The 26,286-nt window shown below is 43.9% G+C and overlaps 1 protein-coding gene across 4 annotated transcripts in view; it reads left to right on the top strand.

Moving 5' to 3' along the window:
- The window catches only part of LOC122559930 (tyrosine-protein kinase HCK-like), a 37,865-nt gene extending 12,136 nt beyond the window's left edge, over window positions 1-25,729 (top strand). Inside the window, exons 4-11 of one of the 4 annotated variants that reach the window (XM_043710038.2) lie at window positions 36-139; window positions 3,181-3,327; window positions 6,120-6,269; window positions 11,814-11,996; window positions 17,593-17,669; window positions 18,873-19,026; window positions 20,639-20,770; window positions 22,982-25,729. In XM_043710038.2, coding sequence (XP_043565973.2) covers window positions 36-139; window positions 3,181-3,327; window positions 6,120-6,269; window positions 11,814-11,996; window positions 17,593-17,669; window positions 18,873-19,026; window positions 20,639-20,770; window positions 22,982-23,148 — 1,114 coding nt within the window. In that variant the 3' untranslated portion in view covers window positions 23,149-25,729. Of the gene's footprint in view, window positions 1-35; window positions 140-2,131; window positions 2,186-3,180; window positions 3,328-6,119; window positions 6,270-11,813; window positions 11,997-17,592; window positions 17,670-18,872; window positions 19,027-20,638; window positions 20,771-22,981 lie in introns of all 4 variants that reach the window. The other 3 variants (XM_087994602.1, XM_043710039.2, XM_043710040.2) reach the window with 3 other exon arrangements.
- Window positions 25,730-26,286: the final 557 nt, after the last annotated feature.

The raw sequence follows: 26,286 nt of genomic DNA, 5'->3' as shown, positions 1-26,286 counted from the left end.
AAATTGAGAGCATGGTTTGTCATTGTTCTTCACAGGTGGTTCTTCAAAGGAGTGAGTGGCAAAGAAGCAGAGAGAATAATTCTCCAACCAGAAAACAAAGAGGGAACTTTCCTGATCAGAGAGAGCCAGTCAAAGAAAGGTAACTCAGGGAGTGACTGTGTGAGCTTGTCCTGGAAGTTATAGAGTCAGAGAGATGTACAGCACAGAAACAGACTCTTTGGTCCACGCCGACCAGATATACTAACCTAATCTAGTCCCTTTTGCCAGCACCCGGCCCAGATCCCTCCAACCCCTTCCTATTCAGCCTCCACCACCTCTGGCAGCTCATTCCATACAAGTACTACCCTCAGCGTGAACAAGTTGACCCTTAGGCCTTTTTTATATCCTTCCCCTTTCACCCTAAACCTATGCCCTCTAGTTCTGGACTCCCCCACCCCAGGGGAAAGGCCTTGTCTATTTATCCTATCTTTGCCCCTCAGCCTCCGACATTCCAGGGAAAACAATCCCAGCCTATTCAGCCTCTCCCTAAAGCTCAGATCCTCCAACCCTGGCAACATCCTTGTAAATCTTTACTGAACCCTTTCAAGTTTCACAACATCTTTCCGATAGGAAGGACACCAGAATTGCACCCAATATTCCAACAGTGGCCTAACCAATGTCCTGTACTGCCGCAACATGACCTCCCAACTCCTGGACTCAATACTCTGACCAATAAAGGAAAGCAAACCAAAGACTTTTTTCACTATCCTATCTACCTGCAACTCCACTTTCAAGGAACTGTGAACCTGTGCTCCAAGGTCTCTTTGTTCAGCAACATGCCCAGGATCTTACCATTAAGTGTAAGAGTCCTGCTCTGATTTGTCTTTCCAAAATGCAGTATCTCACATTTATCTGAATTAAACTCCATCTTCCACTCCTCAGCCCATTGGCCCATCTGATCAAGATCCTGTTGTACTCTGAGGTAACCTTCTTCGCTCTCCACTACAATCTGCAAAATTACTAATTATAACTAACAAACACATCCAAGTCATTTATATAAATGGCGAGAAACAGTGGACCCAGCACCGATCCTTGTGGCACACTGCCAGTTATAGGCCTTCAGTCTGTAAAGCAACCCTCCACCACTACCCTCTGTCTACCTTCAAGCCAGTTATGTACGTAAATGGCTAGTTGTCTCTGTATTTCATGAGATCTAACCTTGCTAACCAGTCTACCATGAGGAACCTTATTGAACGCTTTACTGAAGTTCATATGGGTCACATCCACTACTCTGCCCTCAATCCTCTTTGAGAATTTGAGTTGTTTGATACTTAGGGACAGTTTAATAGCCCTTTATGACTTTGTCGAGAATGGGTGATATTTACTCAGAGTGAGTGAGTAAAGGTGTATCTGGAGCCCCTGCACTCCTGCAGTGCTGTGCATGAGCAGCAATGTTTCATTCTGAAAACTGCTTGCATATTTCCACCTAAATGCATGTTTCCACTTGTATGTTTCATTTCATCCTGAATTCTGTCCGCACCCCCCCCCCCCATACTAACATGTACAAAGTTTGTATCATCCAGAAATCAAACCTGCTCTCCTTACCAAGTCTGACCAAACAGACTTGAGACCCATGACCAATGCAACTAGTTCAAACTGAAGTAGCCAAGCAAACCACTCAGATGGATTTGTGGAGACAGCTCACCACCACCTTCAAGGGCAATTAGGGAGGGGTAATAAACCCTGGCCTTGTCAGCAATGCCCCCATCTTGACATTGAACACAAAAACAAGATCAAAAGCCACACAACACCAGGTTATAGTCCAACAGGTTTATCTGGCAGTGATTCAATACAGGGTAAACCCCTCTGCTAATTAAACCAAACACCCAGAAAAGTTCACCTCAATTTGTTAAAGTACAAGTGACAGAGAACTCCCAAATTCCACTATTTCAAGGAAAAACAACAATTTTATTCCTTAACTCTAAAATGAATATGAAACAACAATTATTTACAACTCTAAGCCTCCTTCCTCTTGAAGGTTTGTTCTTTCCCTCCCACTCTAAAACAACCTACTGATCTAATAAAGCCCCTATTAAATTTACAGCAACTCAAGTTTCTAAACCAGATAGTGTTGACCTTCCTCTGTTTATAGATCTTCCTGGATCATCTTCAATCTTCTTCTGCAAAGATGTTTCATACAAAAAAGGTACCTTTTAGAGAAAATATGGCAAAAAGTAGTTGTTCAAATGGCTATTGCTGCTCTTTCTCTGGTTAACTTTCCAAAATGCCTGCTTTTTCTCCCCAAAACGTCAGATATTCTCATTGGTTCAATGTTGTCAAAACAGTAAAATTCAAATTTGATTGATTTTTAGTATCTTTGAGCATAATTTAAACTGCTTGGTCACAGCCAAATGTTACGTAATTTCAATTTTCCAACACACACTGAGACTGCTGTCAGTCACATGACAGGTACCTGCATTCACTCTCTCTTAAAGGTACAGTACACGCCTTCAACTTCAGAACGAACCAGATTTCAGAATGCTGCTCCTTCATCAGGTAACTCGTGGCGCAGGATCATAAGACACAGAATTTATAGCAAAAGACCACCGTGCCATGCAATTAAATGATATATTGAGCAAACCTAGATTGCTATTAAGTTTTTCGTCTTTTAGAATGGGTTACTGGTTTTAGTTCATTAATATATGAGTCATAGAACTTCTTTTAAGTCACATTCTTGAGATGACTTAAAGTTTTATAAAAACAAAGGTGACTTCTCAGCTCAGAAATTGCATTAAGGGTGTGAGGTTAGAGACTTTCTACATCAGACTTGTTGGACTATAAAATGGTGTTGTGTGATTTTTAACTTTGTACACCCCAGTATAACACCGGCACCTCCACATCATCACAAAAACAATAGTAGACCATTCCATCTCCCTCACCATCTGCACATTGCCTGGTCAACAATACCATACATTACTGAGAAGTGCACACAGTCAAATGGAGAAGGTGTTCATTAAGCATGTCATTGGGATCTAACCAAGGCAAGGCGATGTGGTGAGGTATAGCATTGTATTTATCAGACTATGGCATGGTATGTTCCTGGGATAGAGCTGGTATTGGAGAAGTATCCAAGGATAGGATCGGATGGAGCCAGATTTAGTTTCTCCCATCTCCTGAAGCATTTCTCCTTTACTGCATTAGGTTGCTATGCTTTACTGGTGAAGCATTGGGATCCCAAGCTGGATTTTAGAGTCATGTCCTACAAAGTATCCAACAGGCCCAGTGGCTATTACATCAATCCACGGGTCAAGTTCATCAGCCTATCAGAGCTAGTCAAGTATTATCACAGTAAGTTTTGATTTTGCTTATCTGCTTTGGTGAACCTGTTGAGCTGTTGGGGTTAATAAAACAGAGGGAAGTGGGATTACTTTTGGTAGCTGACAACACCATGAGTTCCAAAAGATATTCAGTTTTCGAAAGGATTAATCTGTCCTTGGAGGTGGATTCAAAGATTCCCATCATTATTTTGAAGAACTGCAGGGGATTTCTCTCCAGTACCCTGTCCAAAGTTTATTCCCATAGTCAACTTCACAAAATATATAATTAAATCCAAAGATGTGCAGGTAGGTGGGTTGGCCCTGGGAAATGCAGGGATTCAGGGATAGTGTGGGGGGTGTGGGACTGGGTGGGATGCTTTTCGGAGGGTGGTGTGGACCCAAAGGGCCGAATGACTTGCTTCCTCATTGTAGGGATTCTCTGATTATCACACTGCTGCTTGTGGGATCTTCCTATGTATAAATTGGTTGTTGAATTTCCTACATTGCAACAGTGTCTACACTTTAAAAATGCTTTATTGGCTGTGAAGAGCTTTCCAATGTCCTGAGGACATGCAAGGCATTCCTCAAATGCAAAAATATTTTTCAATTGATTAACTCTTTCAAAGAACAGATACAGACACGAGGGGCTGAATGGTCACTGTGTGTATGAGTTTGAAAACATAGTTGAAGGACTGAGCCTGAACCTTTGCTTGTGACCCAGAAATACATGTTACACGTGGAGTGCATCCTATTACTATCATACTATTTCAGTTCCCAATTTTATTTCCATCCCACTTAACCCAATCCCCTCTCCTCCACCCCCACCCTGAATCTTGCTGCTGATTCCCATTGGCTGATATTTGGTTTTGGAGTCATTCCAGCACTCACTCCTCACCCTGGAGGGATGTGAAGGCATCAGACAGAGGGGCTGGCAGTTGGAGCAGTGTCACTGAACCGGTATCAGCCACTTTTTAGGTCCCAGCCAGAGTATTGTGTCCCGTTCTGGACATCTTGTTATGGGAAAGATGGGAAAACATTGGAGAGAGTGCAGGAATGATTTACAAGAATGTCTCCGGGAATGAGAAACTTCAGTGATGAAGATAGATTGAAGAGGTTGGGACTGTTCTCCTTGGACAGAAAAAGACTGAGAGGAGATTTGATGGAGGTTTCAAAATCATGAATGGCCTGGGCAGTGTTGACAGGGGGAAGCTGTTTCTCACTCAGTAAGGAGTTAGGGTGAGGAATGAGCTGTTTAGAAATGTGGTGGAGGCAGGTTCTAGTGAGGCATTAAAGAGAGGATGGGATGGTTATCTGGATAGAAATAATGTGCAAGGGTCTGGGGAAAAGGCAGGAGATTGGCACAAGATAACAATGTTCATTTGAAAAGCGAGTAGAAGCATGATGCACTGAACGTCCTCCTTATGTGCTGGAATAGTTCTGAGTTTCAGTAATTCTATATTGCAAAGCCCTAGTCTAATGTTCTGGGGTCAGGGTTTCAAATCCCACAATGGCTGGTGGTGAAATTTAAATTCAATAAAATACTTGAATAAAAGGCAGGCCCCATGGTGACCATTGCTGATTGTTGTAAAACTTCACCTGGGTCACTCTTGTCCTTTAGGGAAGGAAATCTGTTGGGCTTACCCGGCCTGACCTACATGTGACTTCAGACCCACAGCAATGTGTTTAACTCTTAACCATTTTTGAAATTGCCTAAGGAGCCATTGAGTTCAAGGGGCAGTTAGGGAAGGCAGTGAAACTGACACAACTTCTCAATGAATATTAAAAAAAAATCAGAAAGGTGCAGGGAAAGAATGGATCCAGGGATGAAACATTGTGTACAAACTGGAGAAGCTGTGCTTGTCTTCTTTTGAGAAGAAAACGTTGCAAGGGGATTTGATCAAGGTGTTCAAAATCACGAGGGGTCTGGACAGAGCAAATACAGAGAAACGTCCAATTGGTAGAGGAATTCATAAGCAGAGAGTATATGATTTGTTGGGGAACTTCATCATTGAATCTCTACAATATGGAAAAAGGCCATTCAGCCCATACTGACCCCCTGAAGAGAATCCCATCCAATCCCCGTAACCTTGCATTTCCCATGGCTAACCCACCTTGCCTGCACATTGTTGGACTGTGGGAGGAAACCCATACAGACACAGGGAAAATGTGTAAACTCAACACAGACAGTCACCCAATGCTGGAATTGAACGTGGGATCCCTGGTACTGTGAGGTAACAGTACTAACCACTGAGCTGCACCACAAGGTGACCTTTCTCCACAACAGGAGGTTTAGGATCCAGAATGTGCTGCTCCTGAGTTGCTGGCAGCAAGACCCAACGAGGTGTCAAAAGAGAGTAGGAGGAATTATCTAAAGTGAAAGAATTCACAGGATGTTGGGAAAGAGGAGGATTTGTTGATGCTATTCCTGCAGAGAGTCAGTATCTACACAACGGGCCTAATAGCCATTAGCTTTCTTCTGTAAAGCAAACAAAATGTTGATCAGCAGCATGAGTTTCTCTCTAAAGCAGCAGGGGGTTTTTTCTGTCCCTTTAAACAGACAGCTGGAGTCATTGGTCTGAGACTCAGCTCCAACATTGCAGCTCTCCTTCAGTTTCTCATTCAATCTGAGTCTAAATTGTGTGCTCAGATTCCAGGCTGGAGTCTTAACCTGAACATACTTGTTAAAGAGAGATGCTCAGGTAGCAATGCTAAATAATGCTGGGTGGAGTTTCCCTGCATCTAGGAGGAGTGTTGTGGGTCGCTGATTGTCCCAAATTGCACCATCAAACAAACTAAAATGTTCGATTGAATCTATTTCTGTAGGAAATGCAAATGGTCTGTGCCAAAGGCTCGCGAGCCCCCCGCTCAAAAAGTCTCAAAGTATTTCAAAAACGGATGGTTTTGAAATTCCGAGGAAGTGCGTTCTTCTGCAAAGTAAACGAGAAGTTGGACATTTTGCAGAAGGCAGGATGAGTAAGTAAATGTTCACTCCACTCGCTGTGACCATCACTGGCTGTCTGTATTTACCCTGAGGAGGTGATGGCTGAATGGACTTTTACTTTGATACATCTGAGGAGCTCCCTCAGCCATGTCAGAGGGCAGTTAAGAATCAACCACCTTACTCTGGGTCTGGTGTCACATGTAGACCAGATCAGGTAAGGATGGAAGCTTCATTCCCCTAAAGGACATTAATTAACCAATTGAGGTTTTTGCCACAATCTAACAGCCTCAAGGTCACTTTTGAACTCATTAATAGCTCTGTGATGTAACTACTATAATACAGTAACCTCTCTGTTCTCTCTATGAAAGGTTGTGAACATCCTACATTTAAATATGTTTCCATATTGCCCAGCATTTAATTACATCCATCTCCTAACTCACACCACCTTTCCCCATAACCCCTGTGCCCTCTGATCAACCTTGGCTCCCAATTTGACAATCTCTTGATGTTGACATTTTCATCCTTATTGCCATGTCCTTCCTGCCTCTGATCTCCATTAGCTCTCCCACCTTCCTTGATCTCTCTGCTACAATTCGGACCTATCACAAATCCCTGAGCTCCACGTGGCTGCACATTGGCATTGGGACATGATTCATTATGTAGCTCCTCTGCCAGGGTCTTGTGATGCAGTGGTACTTTCCGTATCTCTAGCCCAGAATCCCCAGGTTTAAGTCCCACCTGTTCCAGAGACTGTTCAGTAACATGCCAGTAAAGGTTGGCTAAGAGTACCTTGAGCTCCTCAGTATCACAAAGTTTGTGGTTCAAGTCCCACTCCGGACACCCAAACCCACAGTTTGAGCTATCACTCTGGGGGAGTGCTGCACTGTTTAAGGTGTAGGTGTCATCTTTTGAATGAGACACTAAACTTAGGTCACATCTACTCCCGGGATATGAAAGATCCTATTCTTTAGGAGAGTAGGGTAGTTGTCCTTAACCTTCTCACCAGGATCTATATATACAAATGGTTGTCTTATCACAGTCACGTTACTGTTTGTGGGAGTTTTCCATGTGTCTGTTAGCCACCACATTCCCTATATTACAGGAATGATGCCCCACATTGGAAGTCAAGCCTGCCATTCACAGAAGCATCACCAAACTTAAAGAACCCACAAATATCCCGATTAGACCTAGCCTGAGAGCTTAAACAAGGTTTCTGTATCTAACATGTGTTATTTATTTATTACATATTATTTATTACAATTTATTTACTGCAAATAAAGACTCTGACTATAGATAAACCACTATGGACCACACACACGGACACACACACTTCAGACACATGCACCCACACACACGTACTGACACACACACACACGTACTGACACACACACACGTACTGACACACACACACACACACACACACATATGCACAAACACACAGGAAAAATAAGCATGTGTGTTATAGATGGAGGGAGGAGCTGGGGAGGCAGTTCAGTTGGGCCCTGTTCACAGGGTCTGTCGAGATAATTCTTATACTGATTAGAATGATGCTTTTCAGTTTCCTTCTCCAGATGCTTTCACATATTTACAGGAGGCATTCTACACTTGTGTGAGGAACAAGAGGATGGCTAGAGTAGGGTACGGCAGATCAGGGGTAATGGAGGGAACTTGTGCCTGAAGTTGGAGGAGGTAGGGGAGATCCTTAATAAAAACTTTGCTTCAGTATTCACTACTGAGAGGGACCTTGACATTTCTGAGGACAGCCTGGAACAGACTGGTATGCTAGAACAGGTTGATGTTAGGAAGGCGGATGTGCTGGAAATTTTGCAAAGCAGAAGGATAGATAATTCCCCTGGGCCAGACGGGATATACCATCGGTTACTGCAGGAAGCTAGAGAAGAGATTGCTGCACCTTTGGCGGTGATCTTTGTCTCCTCACTGTCCACTGGGGTAGTGCCAGATGATTGGAGGGTGGCAAATGTTATTCCTTTGTTCAAGAAAGGGAAAAGAGATAATCTTGGGAATTACAAATCAATCAGTCTCACGTCAGTGGTGGCCAAATTATTGGAGAGGATTCTGAGAGACAGGATTTATGATTACTTGGAAAACCATAGTCTGATTAGAGACAGTCAACATAGCTTTGTGAGAGGTGGGTCATGCCTCACAAACCTTATTGAGTTCTTTGAGAAAGTGACAAAACAAATAGTTGAAGGTAGAGCAGTGGGTGTGGTGTACATGGATTTTAGGTGTCTAATAAGGTTCCCCATGGTAGACTCATTCAGAAAGTAAGGAGGCATGGGGTACAGAGAAATCTGGCTGTCTGGAGACAGAATTGGCTGGACCAAAAGAATACAGCAAGTGGTAGTGGATGGAAAGTATTCAGCCAGAAGCTCGGTGACCAGTGGTATTCCACACAGACCTGTTCTGGGACCTCTACTGTTTGTGATTTTTATAAATGACTTGGTTGAGGAAGTCAAAGGGTGGGTTAGCAAGTTTTCTGATGATACAAAGTTTGGTGGAGTGGTGGATAGTGTGGAGGTCTGTCATAGGTTGCAATGGGACATTGACAGGATGCAGAATTGGGCGGATAAGTGGCAGATGGTGTTCAACCTGGAAAAGTGTGATTCATTTTGGAGGGTGGAATTTGAATACAGAATACAGCGTTAAAGGCAGGATTCTTGGCAGTGTGGAAAAACAGGGGGATCTTGGAGTATATGCCCAATAATCCCTCAAGGTTGCCAGTCAAGTTGATAGGGTTGTTAAGAAGGTGTATAATGTGTTGGCTTTCATTAGCAGGGAGATTGAGTTTAAGAGCGATGAGGTTATGCTCCAGCTCTATAGAGCCCTGGTTAGACCACACTTGGAATATTGTGGAGATTTACCAGGATGCTGCCTGGACTGGAGGGCATGTCATCTGAAGAAAGGTTGAGGGAGCTAGGGCTTTTCTCATTGGACTGAAGAAAAATGAGACTTTGGTAGAGATGTAGAAGATATTGAGAGGCATAGATAGAGTGAATAGTCAGAGACATTTTCCCAGGGCAGAAATGGCTATGATGAGGGGGCATAATTTTAAGGTGATTGGAGGAAGGTTTTGGGGAGATGTCAGAGGTCGGTTCTTTACACAGAGAGTGATGGGTGTATGGATTGCACTGCCAGCAGTGGGAGTAGAGTGGTAGGGACATTTAAGCAACTCTTGGATAGGCACGTGGAGGATAGTACTATGAGGGGTATGTCGGTTAGTCTGATCTTAGAATAGGATAAAAGATCATCACAATATCAAGGCCCTGTACTGTGCTGTACTGTTCTTTGTTCTATCAGGCACAGAGTGACTGGTTCACATTATAAAGATCTCTGTCTTATTATTTAAAAGTCACAGCTTACAGAAACAGCTGAGGGAAAATAAACCTAGTTTTCTTTGGGCTTCAAGTGTTCATCTGCTGAAAACAGAGGGTGCTTTTGGAGTGAGGGGCTCTTGTGGCACAGTGGTGGGTGGCACGGTGGCACTGCTGCCTCACAGCGCCAGAGACCCGGGTTCAATTCCCGCCTCAGGCGACTGACTGTGTGGAGTTTGCACGTTCTCCCCGTGTCTGCATGGGTTTCCTCCGGATGCTCCGGTTTCCTCCCACAGTCCAAAGATGTGCACGTCAGGTGAATTGGCCATGCTAAATTGCCCATAGTGTTAGGTAAGGTGTAAATGTAGGGGTATGGGTGGGTTACGCTTCGGCGGGTCGGTGTGGACTTGTTGGGCCGAAGGGCCTGTTTCCACACTGTAATGTAATGTAATCTAATCTAATCTAGTGGTAGTGTTCCTACCTCTGAGCTAGGAGTCCTCTGTTCAAGACTCACTTGCTCCAGGAGTTTGTCATAACATCTCTGAACTGGTTGCATAGAAAATGTCTTAAGCAAAAAATGCTTCCAAGTGATTTTCAAGAGTGTCCTCTGAGGAGTTGAATTTTGGATCATAAGGTAATGAGGTAGGAGGTTTAAAGGGGATGTGAGGAATTTTAATTTCACCCAGAGGGTGGTGGGCATCTGGAATGCACTGCCAGTAAGGGAGGGAGAGGCAGAAACTCTCATAACATTGAAGAACAATTTAGGTGTGGACTTGCAATGCCAAGGTATACAAGTTGAAACTTTATTGCTGGAACAGCACAGCAGGTCAGGCAGCATCCAGGGAACAGGAGATTCGACGTTTCGGGCACAGGCCCTTCTTCAGGAATGGTATACAAGGTATACAAGACTATGGGCCAAGCATGGAAAATGGGATTAGAATAGTTGGATGGTTGCTTTTGACTGTCAAAAATACACAGGTATACAAGGTATACAAGACTATGGGCCAAGCATGGAAAATGGGATTAGAATAGTTGGATGGTTGCTTTCCACTGGTGCAGACATGATGGGCCGAAGGGTCATTTTCTTTGTGGTTGACTTCTATGACCTGTGTAGGTCAGGAGGCTCCTCTCGATCTTAGTCACGGTTCAGATACATAGCAATCATGTTTCTTTTGACATGCAGTAGGCCTTTGTCATTGTTAATTGGTCACTAGTCCACAGACTGATCAGCCCATGTTTCCAGCTGAAACTCCATTTGGACACAGCCCATGGCTCCAGCTTGTCTGCAAACCATCCGGGTCTGCCTGAACCAGCAGCTGTGTAAACAACCCATATAATGAAGATCAGGTTCCAAGCTTTCCAAACACTGAAGCAGTCCTTCAACAATCCTTGGTTTTTAAAACGCTCTATTCCCAATTTCAGTCCACAGTCAAAAATACAGAAAAATAAAAAGACACAATGAGTATAGCTCACACAACAGTTCAGAAAGGTACAGCGTCTCACAGTTGTTGTGGGTGTGTTGGCCGAGGTGGGATTTTGATTTGCAGACATTTTGTCCTCTGTCTAGGTGACATCCTCAGTGGAGCCCCCTGTGAAGCGCTGCTATATTGGGTCAATTGGAATTTATTTGATTTCATTCCTATTGCTTCCAGTTGCTGGTTCCAGTTGTTTATTGCAGTGGCTGGTATATTGGGGCTAACTCAATGTGTTTATTGATGGAGTCCATGGATGAGTGTCAAGCTTCTAGGAATTCCCTGGCTGTCCTCTGTTTGCTGTCTTATTATTGTTGTGCTGTATCCTTAGTATCTATACTCACAGACAACAAGGACCAAACACCCAACTGGGACAGCACAACAATAATAGGACAAGCCAAACAGAGGACAGCCAGAGAATTCCTAGAAGCATGGCACTCATCCACTGACCCCATCAACAAGCACGTAGACCTAGACCCAATACACCCACCACTACAACCAACAACTGGAAGAAGTGGTAACAAAACCAAATAAATTCCCAGAGACACAGTACAGCAGCGCTTCACAGGAGGCTCCAAAGCCCTGAGGATGTCCCCCAGACAGGGGACAAAGCATCTACAAACCAACTTCCCAGCTCAGCGAACATACCCACAACCACAGCAACTGGCACCCAGGCTACAAATGGTTCTACAAACCTTGGACAGCAGCTGCTTTAGAATATCTGGATGTTGTGAAAAGTGCAATATAAACATGGGACTCTTTATTCCGTTAGGGTTGAATGGCAATAATGTCCGAGTGTCTGTGAAGATGCAGAGTGTGGAGGGGACTCCAAACCAAGCCTTCCTCAGGGAGGTCAGCATTCGTAAAGCTCTTCAGCATGGCCGGCTGGTCCAACTTCTGGCAGTGGTGACACAATCACAGCCCATGCTCATTATCACCGAGTTCATGAGCCAAGGTAATGCTGAAGCCTGGTACAGGTGCTTGGAAGTCCCACTAACAATCACCTACACACCCACTTTGTACTGACACAGGGCAATTGGATTATCTGATTCAAACTAAATGATTTATTGTTACATGCATTTCAAAAAAGAACAGTGAAAACTTTTAAGTGTCACCACACTCAACACCCTTTTTACCATAGAACATAGAAAAATACAGTGCAGTACAGGCTCTTTGGCCCTCGATGTTGCACCGATCCAAGCCCACCTAACCTACACTAGCCCACTATCCTCCATATGCCTATCCAATGCCCATTTAAATGCCCATAAAGAGGGAGAGTCCACCACTGCTACTGGCAGGGCATTCCATGAACTCACGACTCGCTGAGGAAAGAATCTACCCCTAACATCTGTCCTATACCTACCACCCCTTAATTTAAAGCTATGCCCCCTCGTAATAGCTGACTCCATATGTAGAAAAAGGTTCTCATGGTCAACCCTATCTAAACCCCTAATCATCTTGTACACCTCTATCAAGTCACCCCTAAACCTTCTTTTCTCCAATGAAAACAGCCCCAAGTGCCTCAGCCTTTCCTCATACGATCTTCCTACCATACCAGGCAACATCCTGGTAAACCTCCTCTGCACCCGTTCCAGTGCCTCCACATCCTTCCTATAGTATGGCGACCAAAACTGCACACAATATTCCAGATGCGGCCGCACCAGAGTCTTATACAACTGCAACATGACCTCAGTACTCCGGAACTCAATTCCTTTACCAATAAAAGCCAGTACGCCATATGCCTTCTTCACCACACTATTTACCTGGGTGGCAACTTTCAGAGATCTGTGTACATGGACACCAAGATCCCTCTGCTCATCCACACTACCAAGTATCCGACCATTAGCCCAGTATCCCGTCTTTATGTTACTCTTACCAAAGTGAATCACCTCACACTTACCTACATTGAACTCCATTTGCCACCTTTCTGCCCAGCTCTGCAATTTATATATATCCCGCTGTAACCTGACACATCCTTCCTCACTGTCAACAACTCCTCCGACTTTCGTATCATCCGCAAACTTGCTCACCCAACCTTCTAGCCCCTCCTCCAGGTCATTTATAAAAATGACAAACAGCAATGGTCCCAAAACAGATCCTTGCGGAACACCGCTAGTAACTGCACTCCAAGATGAACCTTTACCATCAACTACTACCCTCTGTTTTCTTCCAGCCAGCCAACTCCTAATCCAAACCTCCAACTCACCCTCAATGCCATACCTCCCTATTTTTTGCAGTAGCCTACCATGGGGAACCTTATCAAACGCCTTACTAAAATCCATATACACCACATCTACCGCTTTACCCTCACCTACCTCCTTAGTCACCTTCTCAAAGAATTCAATAAGGTTTGTGAGGCACGACCTGCCCTTCACAAAACCATGCTGACTATCCTTGATCACATTATTCCTATCCAGATGTTCATAAATCCTATCCCTTACAATTCTCTCTAAGACTTTGCCCACAACAGAAGTGAGACTCACCGGCCTATAGTTACTAGGGTTATCCCTACTCCCCTTCTTGAACAAGGGAACCACATTTGCTATCCTCCAGTCTACTGGCACTATTCCTGTAGACAACGAGGACATAAAAATCAAGGCCAATGGCTCTGCAATCTCCTCCCTTGCTTCCCAGAGAATCCTAGGATAAATGCCATCAGGCCCAGGGGACTTATCTATTTTCACCCTTTCCAGAATTTCCAACACCTCTTCCCTACATACCTCAAAGCCATCCATTCTAATTAATTGTGACTCAATATTGACATCAGCAACAATGTCCTGTTCCTGAGTGAATACTGACAAAAAGTATTCATTCAGTGTCTCCCCAATCTCTTCAGCCTCCACACGCAACTTCCCACTACTATCCTTGACTGGACCTATTCCTAGCTGAAAATGTGTTGCTGGAAAAGCGCAGCAGGTCAGGCAGCATCCAAGGAACAAGAGAATCGACGTTTCGGCAGCATCCAAGGACCTATTCCTACCCTAGTCATTCTTTTATTCCTGACATACCTATAGAAAGCCTTTGGGTTTTCCCTAATCCTACCAACTAAGGACTTTTCATGTCCCCTCCTTGCTGCTCTTCGCTCTCTCTTCAGATCCTTCCTGGCTACCTCATAACTCTCAATCGCCCCAATTGAACCTTCACGCCTCATCTTTTCATGTCCCCTCTTCCATTTAACAAGGGATTCCAATTCCTTATTAAACCACAGCTCCCTCACATGACCCTTTCCTCCCTGCCTGACAGGTACCATGTTGAATGACTGCTTCCCTACTTCCTGTAAAGTCTCTATTCCATTCTCCCAATTTCTCCGTCTCTGGCATATCTGTTTTGGTGTGGAGGTGCTGGTGTTGTACTGGGGTGGACAAAGTTGGGTTATAGTCCAACAAGTTTATTTGGAAGCTTTCAGAGCGCTGCTCTTCGTCAGGTAGCTAGTGGGATAGGATCACAGAATTTACAGTGAAAGATCAAAGTGTCTTACAACTGTTGTGATGGATTGAACAAACCTAGATTGCTGTTAAGTCTTTTGTTTTTGAGAATGGGGAATGCAGATTTCGATTCATTAATATCTAAATCCCAGAACTTCTTTCAAGTCACATTCCCGAGCCTAAGGTTAGAGTCTGTCTGTATCCCAACCTTGAGGAAGAAGGTGAACATTTTGGAGGCTCCCTTGTTGAAGTTGGTATCATCAGAACCGATACAGTTAAAAATCACACAACACCAGGTTATAGTCCAACAGGTTTATTTGGAAGCACTAGTTTTCAGAGCGGTGCTCCTTCGTCAGGTAGCTAGTGGGACATGATCATAGGACACAGAATTTATAGGAAAAGATTAAAGTGTCATACAACTGATGAACAAACCTAGATTGGGCGGCACGGTGGCACAGTGGTTAGCACTGCTGTTTCACAGCGCCAGAGACCTGGGTTCAATTCCAGCCTCAGGCGACTGTCTGTGTGGAGTTTGCACGTTCTCCCCGTGTCTGCGTTGGTTTCCTCCGGATGCTCCGGTTTCCTCCCACAGTCCAAAGATGTGCAGGTCAGGTGAATTGACCATGCTAAATTGCCCGTAGTGTTAGGTAAGGGGTAAATGTAGGGGTATGGGTGGGTTGCGCTTCGGCGGGTCGGTGTGGACTTGTTGGGCCGAAGGGCCTGTTTCCACACTGTAAGTAATCTAATCTAATCTAATCTAATCTAATCTAATCTAATCTAATCTAATCTAATCTAATTGCTGTTAAATCTTTCTTCCTTTAGAATGGGTTGCAGATTTTGATTCATTAATATGTAAATCCCACAACTTCTTTCAAGTCACATTCCTGAGATAGCTTAAGGTTTTATAGATAAAGGTGACATCTCAACTCAGACAATGCATTAAAGGTTGATGCATTGTCTGGTTCTATTTCAAAAGTAGGTTCCAATTCCAAAGTAGGAGTTTATAAAATGTCACATGGACCGACTGCCTACAGATTGTGGGCTCATTGAACAAAATAGAATGTATCTGCAATTACAAATCTGTAAATGCAAATTGGAGCCTATTTTACTCAAAAAACAGTCTGATTCAAGATTGGGATACAGACAGACTCTATCTTCACACCTCTAGTGCATTGTCTGAGTTGAGATGTCACCTTTATCTATAAAACCTTAAGCTATCTCAGGAATGTGATTGAAAGAAGTTGTGGGATTTACATATTAATGAATCAAATCCTGCAACCAATTCTAAAGGAAGAAAGATTTAACAGTAATCTAGGTTTGTTCATCAGTTGTATGACTCTTTAATCTTTTACTATAAATTCTGTGTCCTATGATCATGTCCCACTAGCTACCTGACGAAGGAGCACCGCTCCGAAAGCTAGTGCTTCCAAATAAACCTTAGATTAGATTAGATTAGATTAGATTAGATTACAGTGTAGAAACAGGCCCTTCGGCCCAACAAGTCCACACCGACCCGCCGAAGCGAAACCCACCCATACCCCTACATTTACCCCTTACCTAACACTACGGGCAATTTAGCATGGCCAATTCACCTGACCCTGCACATCTTTTGGACTGTGGGAGGAAACCGGAGCACCCGGAGGAAACCCACGCAGACACGGGGAGAACGTGCAAACTCCACACAGTCAGTCGCCTGAGGCGGGAATTGAACCCGGGTCTCAGGCGCTGTGAGGCAGCAGTGCTAACCACTGTGCCACCGTGCCGCCCACAAACCTGTTGGACTATAACCTGGTGTTGTGTGATTTTTAACTGTATCAGTTCTGATGATATCAACTTCAACAAGGGAGCCTCCAAAATGTTCACCTTCTTCCTCAACCGAGCATTCCTCAGCACAGCCAGGTCTGACCCATCTCCTGTACTTCCACCCTCACGCCCTCTCTTCCCTCCCACAATACTGATAAGGTTCCCCTTGTCCTTACCTACCATCCTACCAGCATCCATATCCCAAAGATCATTAGTGGACACTTGCACCACCTCCAGTGAGATGCCACCACCAGTCACACATTCTCCTCCCCACCTTGCCTGCCTTCCGCAGGGACCATTCCCTCCAGGACACCCTGGTCCACTCCTCCTTCACTCCCAACACCACCCCCACAGCCCCATGACAACTTCCCCTGCAACTGCTGAAGGTGTAACACCTGCCCATTTCCCTCCACCCTCCTCAGTAACCAAGGGCCCAGACACACCTTCCAGAACTTTACCTGCACTTCACTCAATCTAGCCTCCTGCATTTGCTGCTCACAACGTGGTCTCCTCTACATTGGGGAAATGAAGCATAGACTTCACAGAACATCTACGTTCTGTCACAAAAAATGACCCTGAGCTTCCAGTTGCCTGCCACTTTACCACCCCACCCTGTTCCCAGCCAACATCTCTGTCTCAGGCTTGCTGCAGTGCTCCAGTGAAGCCCAGCACAAGCTGGAAGAACAAAACCTCATTTTCCACTTCGGACCCCGCAGCCCTCCAGACCTAACGTTGAGTTCAATAACTTTAAGGTTTGAGCTCAGTCATGTCCTTATCCTAATCCCCACACACCAGGCCTTGTTATTTAACGGTCTGCCCTTACACACTACCTATTGTTAGCCACTAACAGTCTCCATTAACAGCTATTCACCCTCCTAGTCAGATTGTTATCCACTCCTTTGTCTGCCCAAATGTTCTTCTCTCCTTTTGGGTTCTATCCCCACCTATTGTTTACTCTTTACTCTCTCCCCTCACCTTACCTTCTGCATATAAACTGCCATTTTCCCAGCCTACCATCAGTTCTGAGGAAGGGTCACCGGACCAGTAACACTAACTCTGATTTCTCTACACAGATGTTGCCAGACCTGCTGAGCTTTTCCAGCAAGTTCTGTTTTTGTTTCTGATTTACAGCATCCACATTTCTTTTGATTTTTATTTTGCATGGTTATGGTGTGGTTTGATAGAAATGTTCAAGATATTAAGGTGAACAGATAATGTCAACAGAGAGAAACTATTTCAACTGGTTGGAAAGTCTAGGACAAAGGGGCAAAGCTTAAAAAGTAGAGATACTTGAAATAATCGATCTGTTTTCTGCTCCTGAAGGGAATCTAAACAGTTACTTGAGGAGTGACCTTGGTAGGCAGTTGGAATTGGTGCTGCTGATTGACTTTGCTTTACAGGTAAGTGTACCTGAGTGAGGTGCTGCATTTTTCCAATTAACAGGATGCAGTTCACAAACATATTGTTGTACCGACCACTGGGGTAAACAGCCTTTTTGGTGAAAGTGAGGACTGCAGATGCTGGAGACTTGAGTCAAGATTAGAGTGGTGCTGGAAAGGCACAGCAGGTCAGGCAGCATCCGAGGAGCAGGAAAATCGATGTTTCGGGCAAAAGCCTTTTGACCCACCTCCCAGTCCTTCCCCATCCACTTTTCACTTGCCACTGCAAACAACTTCTTGGAGTTAAGGGGATTTTTATATAGGTTGTATGTGATTTGCTGCTTTTTAATTCCTAAATGAAATAAATGTATGTGCGTTCGTGTTTTTCATTAAATATCACAAGGGAATTATTGATTCATTCTCCACACACATCCACTCCCTCCACCACTGACGCTCAGTAGCAGCAGTGAGTACCATCTACAAAATGCACTGCAGAAATTCACCGACGATCCAAACCCACGACCACTTCCATCTAGAAGGACAAGGGCAGCAGATACATGGGAACACCACCCCCTGCAAGTTCCCCTCCAAGCCACTCTCCATCCTGACTTGGAAATATAACACCATTCCTTCAGTGTTGTTGGGTCAAAATCCTGGAATTCCTTCCCTAAGGCTATTGTGGGTCAACCTACAGCACATGGACTGCAGCAGTTCAAGAAAGCAGCTTACCCCCACCTTCTCAAGGAGCAACTAGGGACAGGCAATAAATGTTGACCCAGCCAGTGACACCCACATCGCATTAATTCATTTTCTTAGAAATTCAAGGAATAAAATACAATTATAACAGATATATTTACTTGAAATGTTCTAAAAAGTTATAATATGATCACAGTAGTTCTCTTCTGATGAACTATTATTTTTTTCGTGCTGATTTCAAACAAACAACATAGTTGGTGCTTTGAAATCACATTACTGTAATTCCATGTATATTGACTCAGGCTGGGTACATGGGATCTGGGCTGGTGTGTGACAATGTGAGGGTGGTCAGGGTGGAAGTTCTGCTGGTTCTCAGCTGTGACATTGCTGGGTCAGTGACTTGTATTCAGGAGCAGCCCCCTACCAAAGACCACCTGGAGGACCCTTGGGAATCACACTGAGAGAGAGTGAAATCAGACAATATGGGAGGAAATCAACCAGTGGTGACAAGCCTCTGGATTTCTGCAGGTTTTGGATGGAATGCTTTATATGGAAGAGAATGCGTATGTGCATAGAGACCTGAGATCGGCAAACATTCTTCTCAATGGTAACCTGGAGTGCAAAATTGGAGATTTCAGCCTCACTCAGAAACTGAAAGAACAGAGATACATCCTCTTGAAAGGTATGTGTGACTGAAAGTTTGATGTTGAGACCATGTCTCTCCTGGCTGGGGAATCAAAAGCACAAGGTCATTGGCACAGAATGAGATATAGGTGGCCATTTCAGACTGAGCTGAGGAGAAATGTCTTCTCTCTGAGGGTAGTGAATCTTTGGTATTCCCTGAGGGCTGTGGATGCTCAGTCATTGAGGATGTCCAAGACAAACGTTGATAGATTTTAGAGTGTGAGACAATGAAGAGAATAGAGCAGGCTCTGGGACTCCAGCAGAAGATGAGCCATGTCCTGGTGGAGCAGGATCAAGGGGCTCAGTGGTCACTTCCTGCTGTGTTTCAATAGAAACCCGGAAGACACTCTGGGTAATAAAGTGCAGTGAGCTATATGAATGTATCTAATACACGGCTGAGCTCTGAGAATGACCAAGCTCCAGGATACATATCCTCCCTGTACTGAGTGAATGGATCTAATTTAGGGACTGAACAGAATCAAGCATCCCTACAGTGCAGATAGAGGCCATATGGCCCATCGAGTCTGCACTGAACTCCAAAGAGCAACCCTTCCAGACCAACCCTATCCCTGTAACCCTGCATTTTCCATAGCTAATCCACCTAGCCTGCACTTCCCTGGACACTAGGGGAAATTTAGCATGGCCAATCCACCTAATCTGCACATCTTTGGACTGTGGGAGGAAACTGGAGCACCCAGAGGAAACCCACACAGACACGGGGAGAATGTGCAAACTCCACAGAGACAGTCACCTAAGGTTTGAATTGAACCCAGTTCCTTGCACTGTGAGGAAGCAGTGCTAACCATTGAGTCACTGTAGAAAGGCTGATTTAACCTCGCCACCTTCAGGGTGGGCAGAGGAGGCAAAATTCTGTTTTAAGTTGCACATTTATTTTGTTGGAAAACGTCCATGTACAGACAAGTAGACATCAGCAAACGTACTGTCAGGATGTGAGGTCAACAGCAGTCAAATAGTCAACTGCCATTGAGTAGCTACGGTGACAGCATTAATCTGACCCGATTCAAACATGGCTCAATGGTTTGTGTCTGCCCAAAATGAAGAAGACTTGCTGGGGAAAGGACAGAGCTCTTTGAGAAACTCCATTAGATCATGTGAAGGAGATATTGAGCTATGAGAGGGAGCAAACAAAACTCTCATCTCTCTGACCCTTCAAGCACCACATGCTATGCATGTGGTAAAATGTGCAAATCATGCATTGGCCATCCCAGAACCTCATCAAACAGGAGTGCAAGTCATCCTCAACCACGAGGGACTGCCCTAGAAGGCAAAGACTCTTCAAAAGTAATTAAATGGCTGTTATGTGATTGTAGATATGCAATTTCTCGCTTCATTTCACATGACCCTCAAACTGCATTTTACACTGTCCCTCAGGAGGGGTGGGAAGGCAATAGTTTACCTAAAATAGTGGCCATTGACCTACCATCCAACACAAACTTTACCCATATGGCTATCCATCTCAGTCCATGCATCGTCATGCGGGCCATTTATAAAATCATAGAATCCTGCAAAGAAGGCCATTCGCTTCACCATACCTGTGTCAGCTCTATGAAAGAGCTGTCCAATTAATACCCATGCTTTTGTGCTTCCAGATGAAAAGGTTGCAGTTAAATGGACTGCACCTGAAGTCTTCAGAGAGGAGACACACACTACAAAATCTGACGTCTGGTCCTTTGGGATTTTCTTGATGGAACTGGTGACTTTTGGACAGACACCATACCCAGGTAAGTGCCACCTTTACCCAAGGAACCAATGATTGTGAATGGTGAAGATGTTGAACTGCCAATTATAGACTGACAACATCCAACATTGCTTCCAACAACCACTGACATAATCTTGGCCTTTAGACAAGTCACATTTCTGAAATATCTCCAGTGACTGATGTGTGTTCATACAACACCAGCTGATGCAGCCTGAGTGTCAATTGGCAGCATTTACCAATTCACTGTGTAAAACTAAATGAGTTGGAGAAAAGAAATATTGAGAATGGAGTGGTATGAGATCATAGAATCATGAGCTGTGCATCCAGATAAATAACTTCCATCAGAAAGCATTAATAATAAGGGTTAGGGCTAACTGGATTGCCTAACTTAGGAAGAGCTGAAAATGTGTTGCTGGAAAAGCGCAGCAGGTCCGGCAGCATCCAAGGAACAGGAGAATCGACGTTTCGGGCATAAGCCCTTCTTCAGAAACTTAGGAAGATCCCAGATTCTGGAGCTAATGCACAAAGATGCAAAAATTATGTTCAAACTGTTGGTTAGACTTCATCTGGAGTGACAGACCCTGAGTCCATTGGATATTCAATGTCATGAAAGGTAAAAACAGAAAATGCTGGAGAAATTCAGCCAGGTCAGGCAGCATCTGAAGAGAGAGAAGCAGAGATGTTGTTTCAAGTCCCATGACCCGTCTTTAACTCTCTCCCAATTGCTGAAAGTAAGAATTCCAGGTGCAGCAGGCAGTGAAGAAGGCAAATGGTATGTTGGCCTTCATAGTGAGAGGATTCGAATACAGGAGGAGGAATATCTTGCTGCAATTGTAAAGACTTTGGTGAGACCATGGAGTATTGTGTGTAATTTGGTCTCCTTATCTGAGGAAGCCACGATGTGGAGCTGCTGGTGTTGGACTAGAGTGGACAAAGTTAAAGATCACACAACACCAGGTTATAGTCCAACAGGTTTATTTGGAAGCACTAGCTTTCGGAGCGACGCTCCTTCGTCGGGTGGTCATCAGGCAACCACCTGATGTAGGAGCAGCGCTCCCAAAGCTAGTGCTTCCAAATAAACCTGTTGGACTATATCCTGGTGTTGTGTGATCTTTAACTTTATCTGAGGAAGGATATTCTGACAACAGAAGGAGTGCAATGGAGACTGATCTACAGAAGGATTCCTGGGATGGTCGGACAGACGTATGAAGCGACACTGGATTGCTTTGGACCATATTCACTTGAGTTTTGGAGAATGAGGGGGTTTCGTAGAAACCTATAAAATTCGAGCAGCAGTAGACAGGGTAAACACAGGATGAATGTTCTGATGATCAGGAGTCCAGAACCAAGGATCATAGTCTAAAAATACAGGTTAAGCCAGTTAGGACTGAGATGAGGAGGAATGTCTTCACCTCATGAGTTGGATGACCAGCTACAATCATATTGAAGGTTGTTGCAGGCTCAAAGGGCTGTATGTTCCTATTTTCTATGTCTCTATGGAACTGAGCATGAGAACATGAATGACTGTGGTTCGGGTATACAGGATGTAATTTGAGACTTTGCAGATGGCATGAGACATGGAAAAGTACAAAACAATGAAGAGGTAGCAGGCATTAGGAGGATACAGGCAGATTGGAGAAACGGGCTGACACATGGGAATGGAATTTAACATAGCAAAGTATGAATCGGTATGTTTTGGTTGGAAGATCATGAATAGGCAATGTAAACTAAAGGGTGCTATTTGATAGGATGTGCATGGGCTGGAAGCCCTGGGCTTTACGTCCAGAAATTGGGAAAGGTGAGAGAGTTGTGAGCATTTGGGATCCTTGATTTTATTAAATAGAGAAACAAAATGCAGCTAATTTACAAACAGGAAATGCTAAAACCAGTCAGAGGGTCTGTGCTGAGAGTTCATGTACCTCACCACCACCCTCTCAAAGGCAACTAAGGACAGGCAGTAAATGCTGACCCAGCCAATGCACTTACATCCCCTCTGTGACTTTAATAAAGAAAAGGTCGAGGTCAGTGACATTTCATCAGAGACTTAAAACTCGGTGACTGAGTTTCAGTGACTGAGTTTGCGTCCATAAAAGACATTTTGGAACCAGATAGCCTTTACAACAGTGCAATGACTTCATGCTCACATTCACTGCCATCTGATTTTTATTGATGGATCTTTCTTTCTACTGGTTAACCTGTATTGGGCAATTCATTGCTGTCTCCTTGTTTTTAGGTCTAACCTTTGCACAAACTGTTCAGTTTTTGGAAAGTGGTCTTCGCATGCAACGCCCCCTGGGCTGCCCAGAGGAGCTGTATTATGTCATGTTGATGTGCTGGGAGGAGGAGCCCTGCAGCCGGCCATCATTTCAACTACTGCGTGACCTGCTGCAAAACCTCTGACCCTTCCTTTGCTGTGCTAACTCTTTCAGTCCTTGTTTTATCATCCAGAGTGTGTTGTTGTTTCCAGGACTGACTATATCTGATAAACCAAACCACAATGAATTATTGTGGGCAGCACAGTGGCTCAGTGGTTAGCACCGCTGCCTCACAGCGCCAGGGACCTGGGTTCAATTCCTGCCTTGGGCAACTGCCTGTGTGGAGTTTGCACATTCTCCCCGTGTCTGCGTGGGTTTCCTCCGGGTGCTCCGGTTTCCTCCCACAGTCCAAAAGATGTGCAGGTCAGGTGAATTGGCCATGCTAAACTGCCCGTAGTATTAGGTGGAGGGGAATGGGTCTGGTTGGGTTGCTCTTCAGAGGGTCGGTGTAGACTTGTTGGGCCGAAGGGCCATGTTCCCACACTTTAGGGAATCTAATCTAATCTAATCCGAAAGGAAGACAGAAATGTCAAAGCCAATGCCTTGCTAAAAATCAGTTTGAATCCTTCACTGGGAAAGGTGACTGAGAATGTTTCTATAACCACAGTGTCCTCCAGTTTCTAACAGAGAACAGAGGAATGAGTTGTAATTTGAAGACACACACTTTATCAATTTTGCTCTCTTTAACGTGGTGGCTCTCTGCCTTGCTGCAGTTGAGTTGAATTGAATTGAATTGAATTTATTGTCACGTGTCCCAAGGCGCAGTGAGAAGCTTTGTCTTGCGAGCAATGCAGGCAGATCACAGAGTTAGGTGGCATGGATAAGTTCCACGTCACAGTAATACACTGAGCATTACCAGGTTAGATACAGGACAGTCTAGTAGCTCTTTCCATTGTTTCGGTGTCATGTAAACACACCATTCGACATCACTGCAACATTGCAATTTCCCTCACCACCCTTCTGCTCTCTCTAGATGCGGTTCTCTACACTGGACCAAAAAGGTATATGTTCTCATTGGGTAACAGAGATTATATCAATTTAACACAGTACCAATATGGACAGGCATTGGCTTTGGGTCTGATGCCCCATCTGTCCTTTCAAATGAATATAGAGCATTACATCATGATGTCTGAAGAAAATCCAAAGGGTTTCTTCCTGGTGTCTTGGTCAATATTAATTAATTAGGTGATTTAGCTCAGTGCTATTGCTGGGAGCTTGATATGTTCAACATTACTGGCTGCATTTCCTACAGAATAACCCTGACTACACAAAGGGTCTTGAGGTTCAATGGTAGTGTCCCTGCCTTTGAGCCTGATGGTATGGGTTCAAGTCCCATTTGAATTTATTTGATTTGGTTTATTGTAGTCACATGTACCTAAGTACAATGAAAAGTTTTGTTTTGGGAGTAGTGCAGGCAGATCAATGCAAACAAAAGCATACGGATCATAGGGAGCTTAATCTGAGCGAGACAGACTGGCTTACGGCTACACAGGAGGTGCACAAAGCAAGATCAATATCATTTGAAGTTCGAGCAGTAGAGATGTCTTAGCAAGTTGATCTTTAACGAAATAGTGACGACACATTAAAAGTACAACATTAGTTATAAAGCACACTGGGGGGTGCTGAGGTCAGGAAAGGTACTTACTATAGAAACGTAAATCCTTTCTATGTATCCGCATCCACTTGGCTTCCTAGTCCTCTTGTAAACATTTGGCTACTCTAGTTGAAATCTTGACTTGGTGTGGAAATTGAATGAACTCTTGTCTGAGAATGACTCAAACCAATTTGACTTTGCTGAGCGATGTGAAGACCTTTAGTGAGAAAAATGTGCAGTCTGAGACCAGGTGTCTCCTGGAGAGGTTACTTATTTGTGTGAAATGTTCGTTGCCCAGAGCTCCAGTTTATCGATATCTCATTAGTAAGACTGATTCGAGAAGCTCTTTGAAACAGAAATTGAACTACAATATTCTCATCAGTGTATTCAATTATCTGATTCTGAAATGCATTAATTATTTAAAGCACAAAATCAAGAAATTTGATTTGATTGAGGAGATTACCTTATTAAAATCCACTGATTGGATTTGTTGCAGATTGCTGGTTGTTATGAATTTCAGATTGTTTTAGAAAGGGTTTTTTTCTACTCTGTTCTAGGAAATAGTTCACTGCACCTTCAGAAAAATAGCCTGATAGGGAATCTTCCCAATTTACCCAGACCAGTGGTTTCACAGTTTAGTCCTTTGTTAGTGCTGCATTATTTCATTTTCGATAAGGGTGAAAATATCAACTAAGATTTGTCATTCTGTTTTCTTCCGTCTCGCAGTCAGTATGTCAGTGTAACTTTTATGAGTTATGTTCTTGCTATCATTATTGTATCATTGTATTGTGACCTGAAGATTTAAATATCTCCACCCGACCTTCAATGACTTGAAGCAGCACACTTTATTAATGCATGCTCCTCAATTATAGTCTAATAGATTGATGCTAGCCCACTCTGTGAATGTAATGTTTGGATATAATGTTATCATTAGATTAGATTCCCTGCAGTGTGGAAACAGGCCCTTTGGCCCAACAGGTCCACACCGACCCTCTGAAGAGTAACCCACCCAGACTCATTTCCCAGCATTTAACCCTGATTAATATACCTAACACTATGGGCAATTTAGCATGGCCAATTCACCTGGCCTGCACATCTTTTGGAATGTGGGAGGAAACCGGAGCACCCAAAGGAAACCCACACAGATACAGGGAGAATGTGCAAACTCCACACAGACAGTCGCCTGAGGCTAGAATTGAACCCAGGTCCCTAGTGCTGTGAGGTAGCTGTGCTAACCACTGAGCCACCATGCTGCCCCAGCAGATCAACTCTGAAATCTGGTTCGATAGATCTTTTCATTTTTATTTAATGATGTGGTCTCTTACTGAAATACAAAAACATAACAGTGCAGATCTGGTTTTAACAATGAAACAAAAGTTTATTATGCAAAAGAAAGAAAGATAAAATAGTAAAACCAAGTTGTTTACAAGTAACACATTTAAAAGATTCCAAAACTTACAGTAAAAATACAATATTCCATCCATTCCTAACAGCACCTCTTTACAGTACTTAAACACCAGAGAGGATTCCCTTCTATAATATCTACAGGTTTCTTTCAATTCCTGGTCTTGAGAGTCTGACAGCCTCTTCCTTGACTATTTTCACAATGGAGCTTTGAATTTCTTAGCT

This window comes from Chiloscyllium plagiosum, unplaced genomic scaffold (assembly GCF_037043375.1).
Source record: "Chiloscyllium plagiosum isolate Xiang-an unplaced genomic scaffold, Cpla_swu_hap1 HiC_scaffold_15, whole genome shotgun sequence".
Classification (NCBI taxonomy): Eukaryota; Metazoa; Chordata; class Chondrichthyes; order Orectolobiformes; family Hemiscylliidae; genus Chiloscyllium; species Chiloscyllium plagiosum.
Note: the sequence above shows the minus strand (reverse complement) of the source record. Positions and strands in the feature narration are given on the sequence as shown.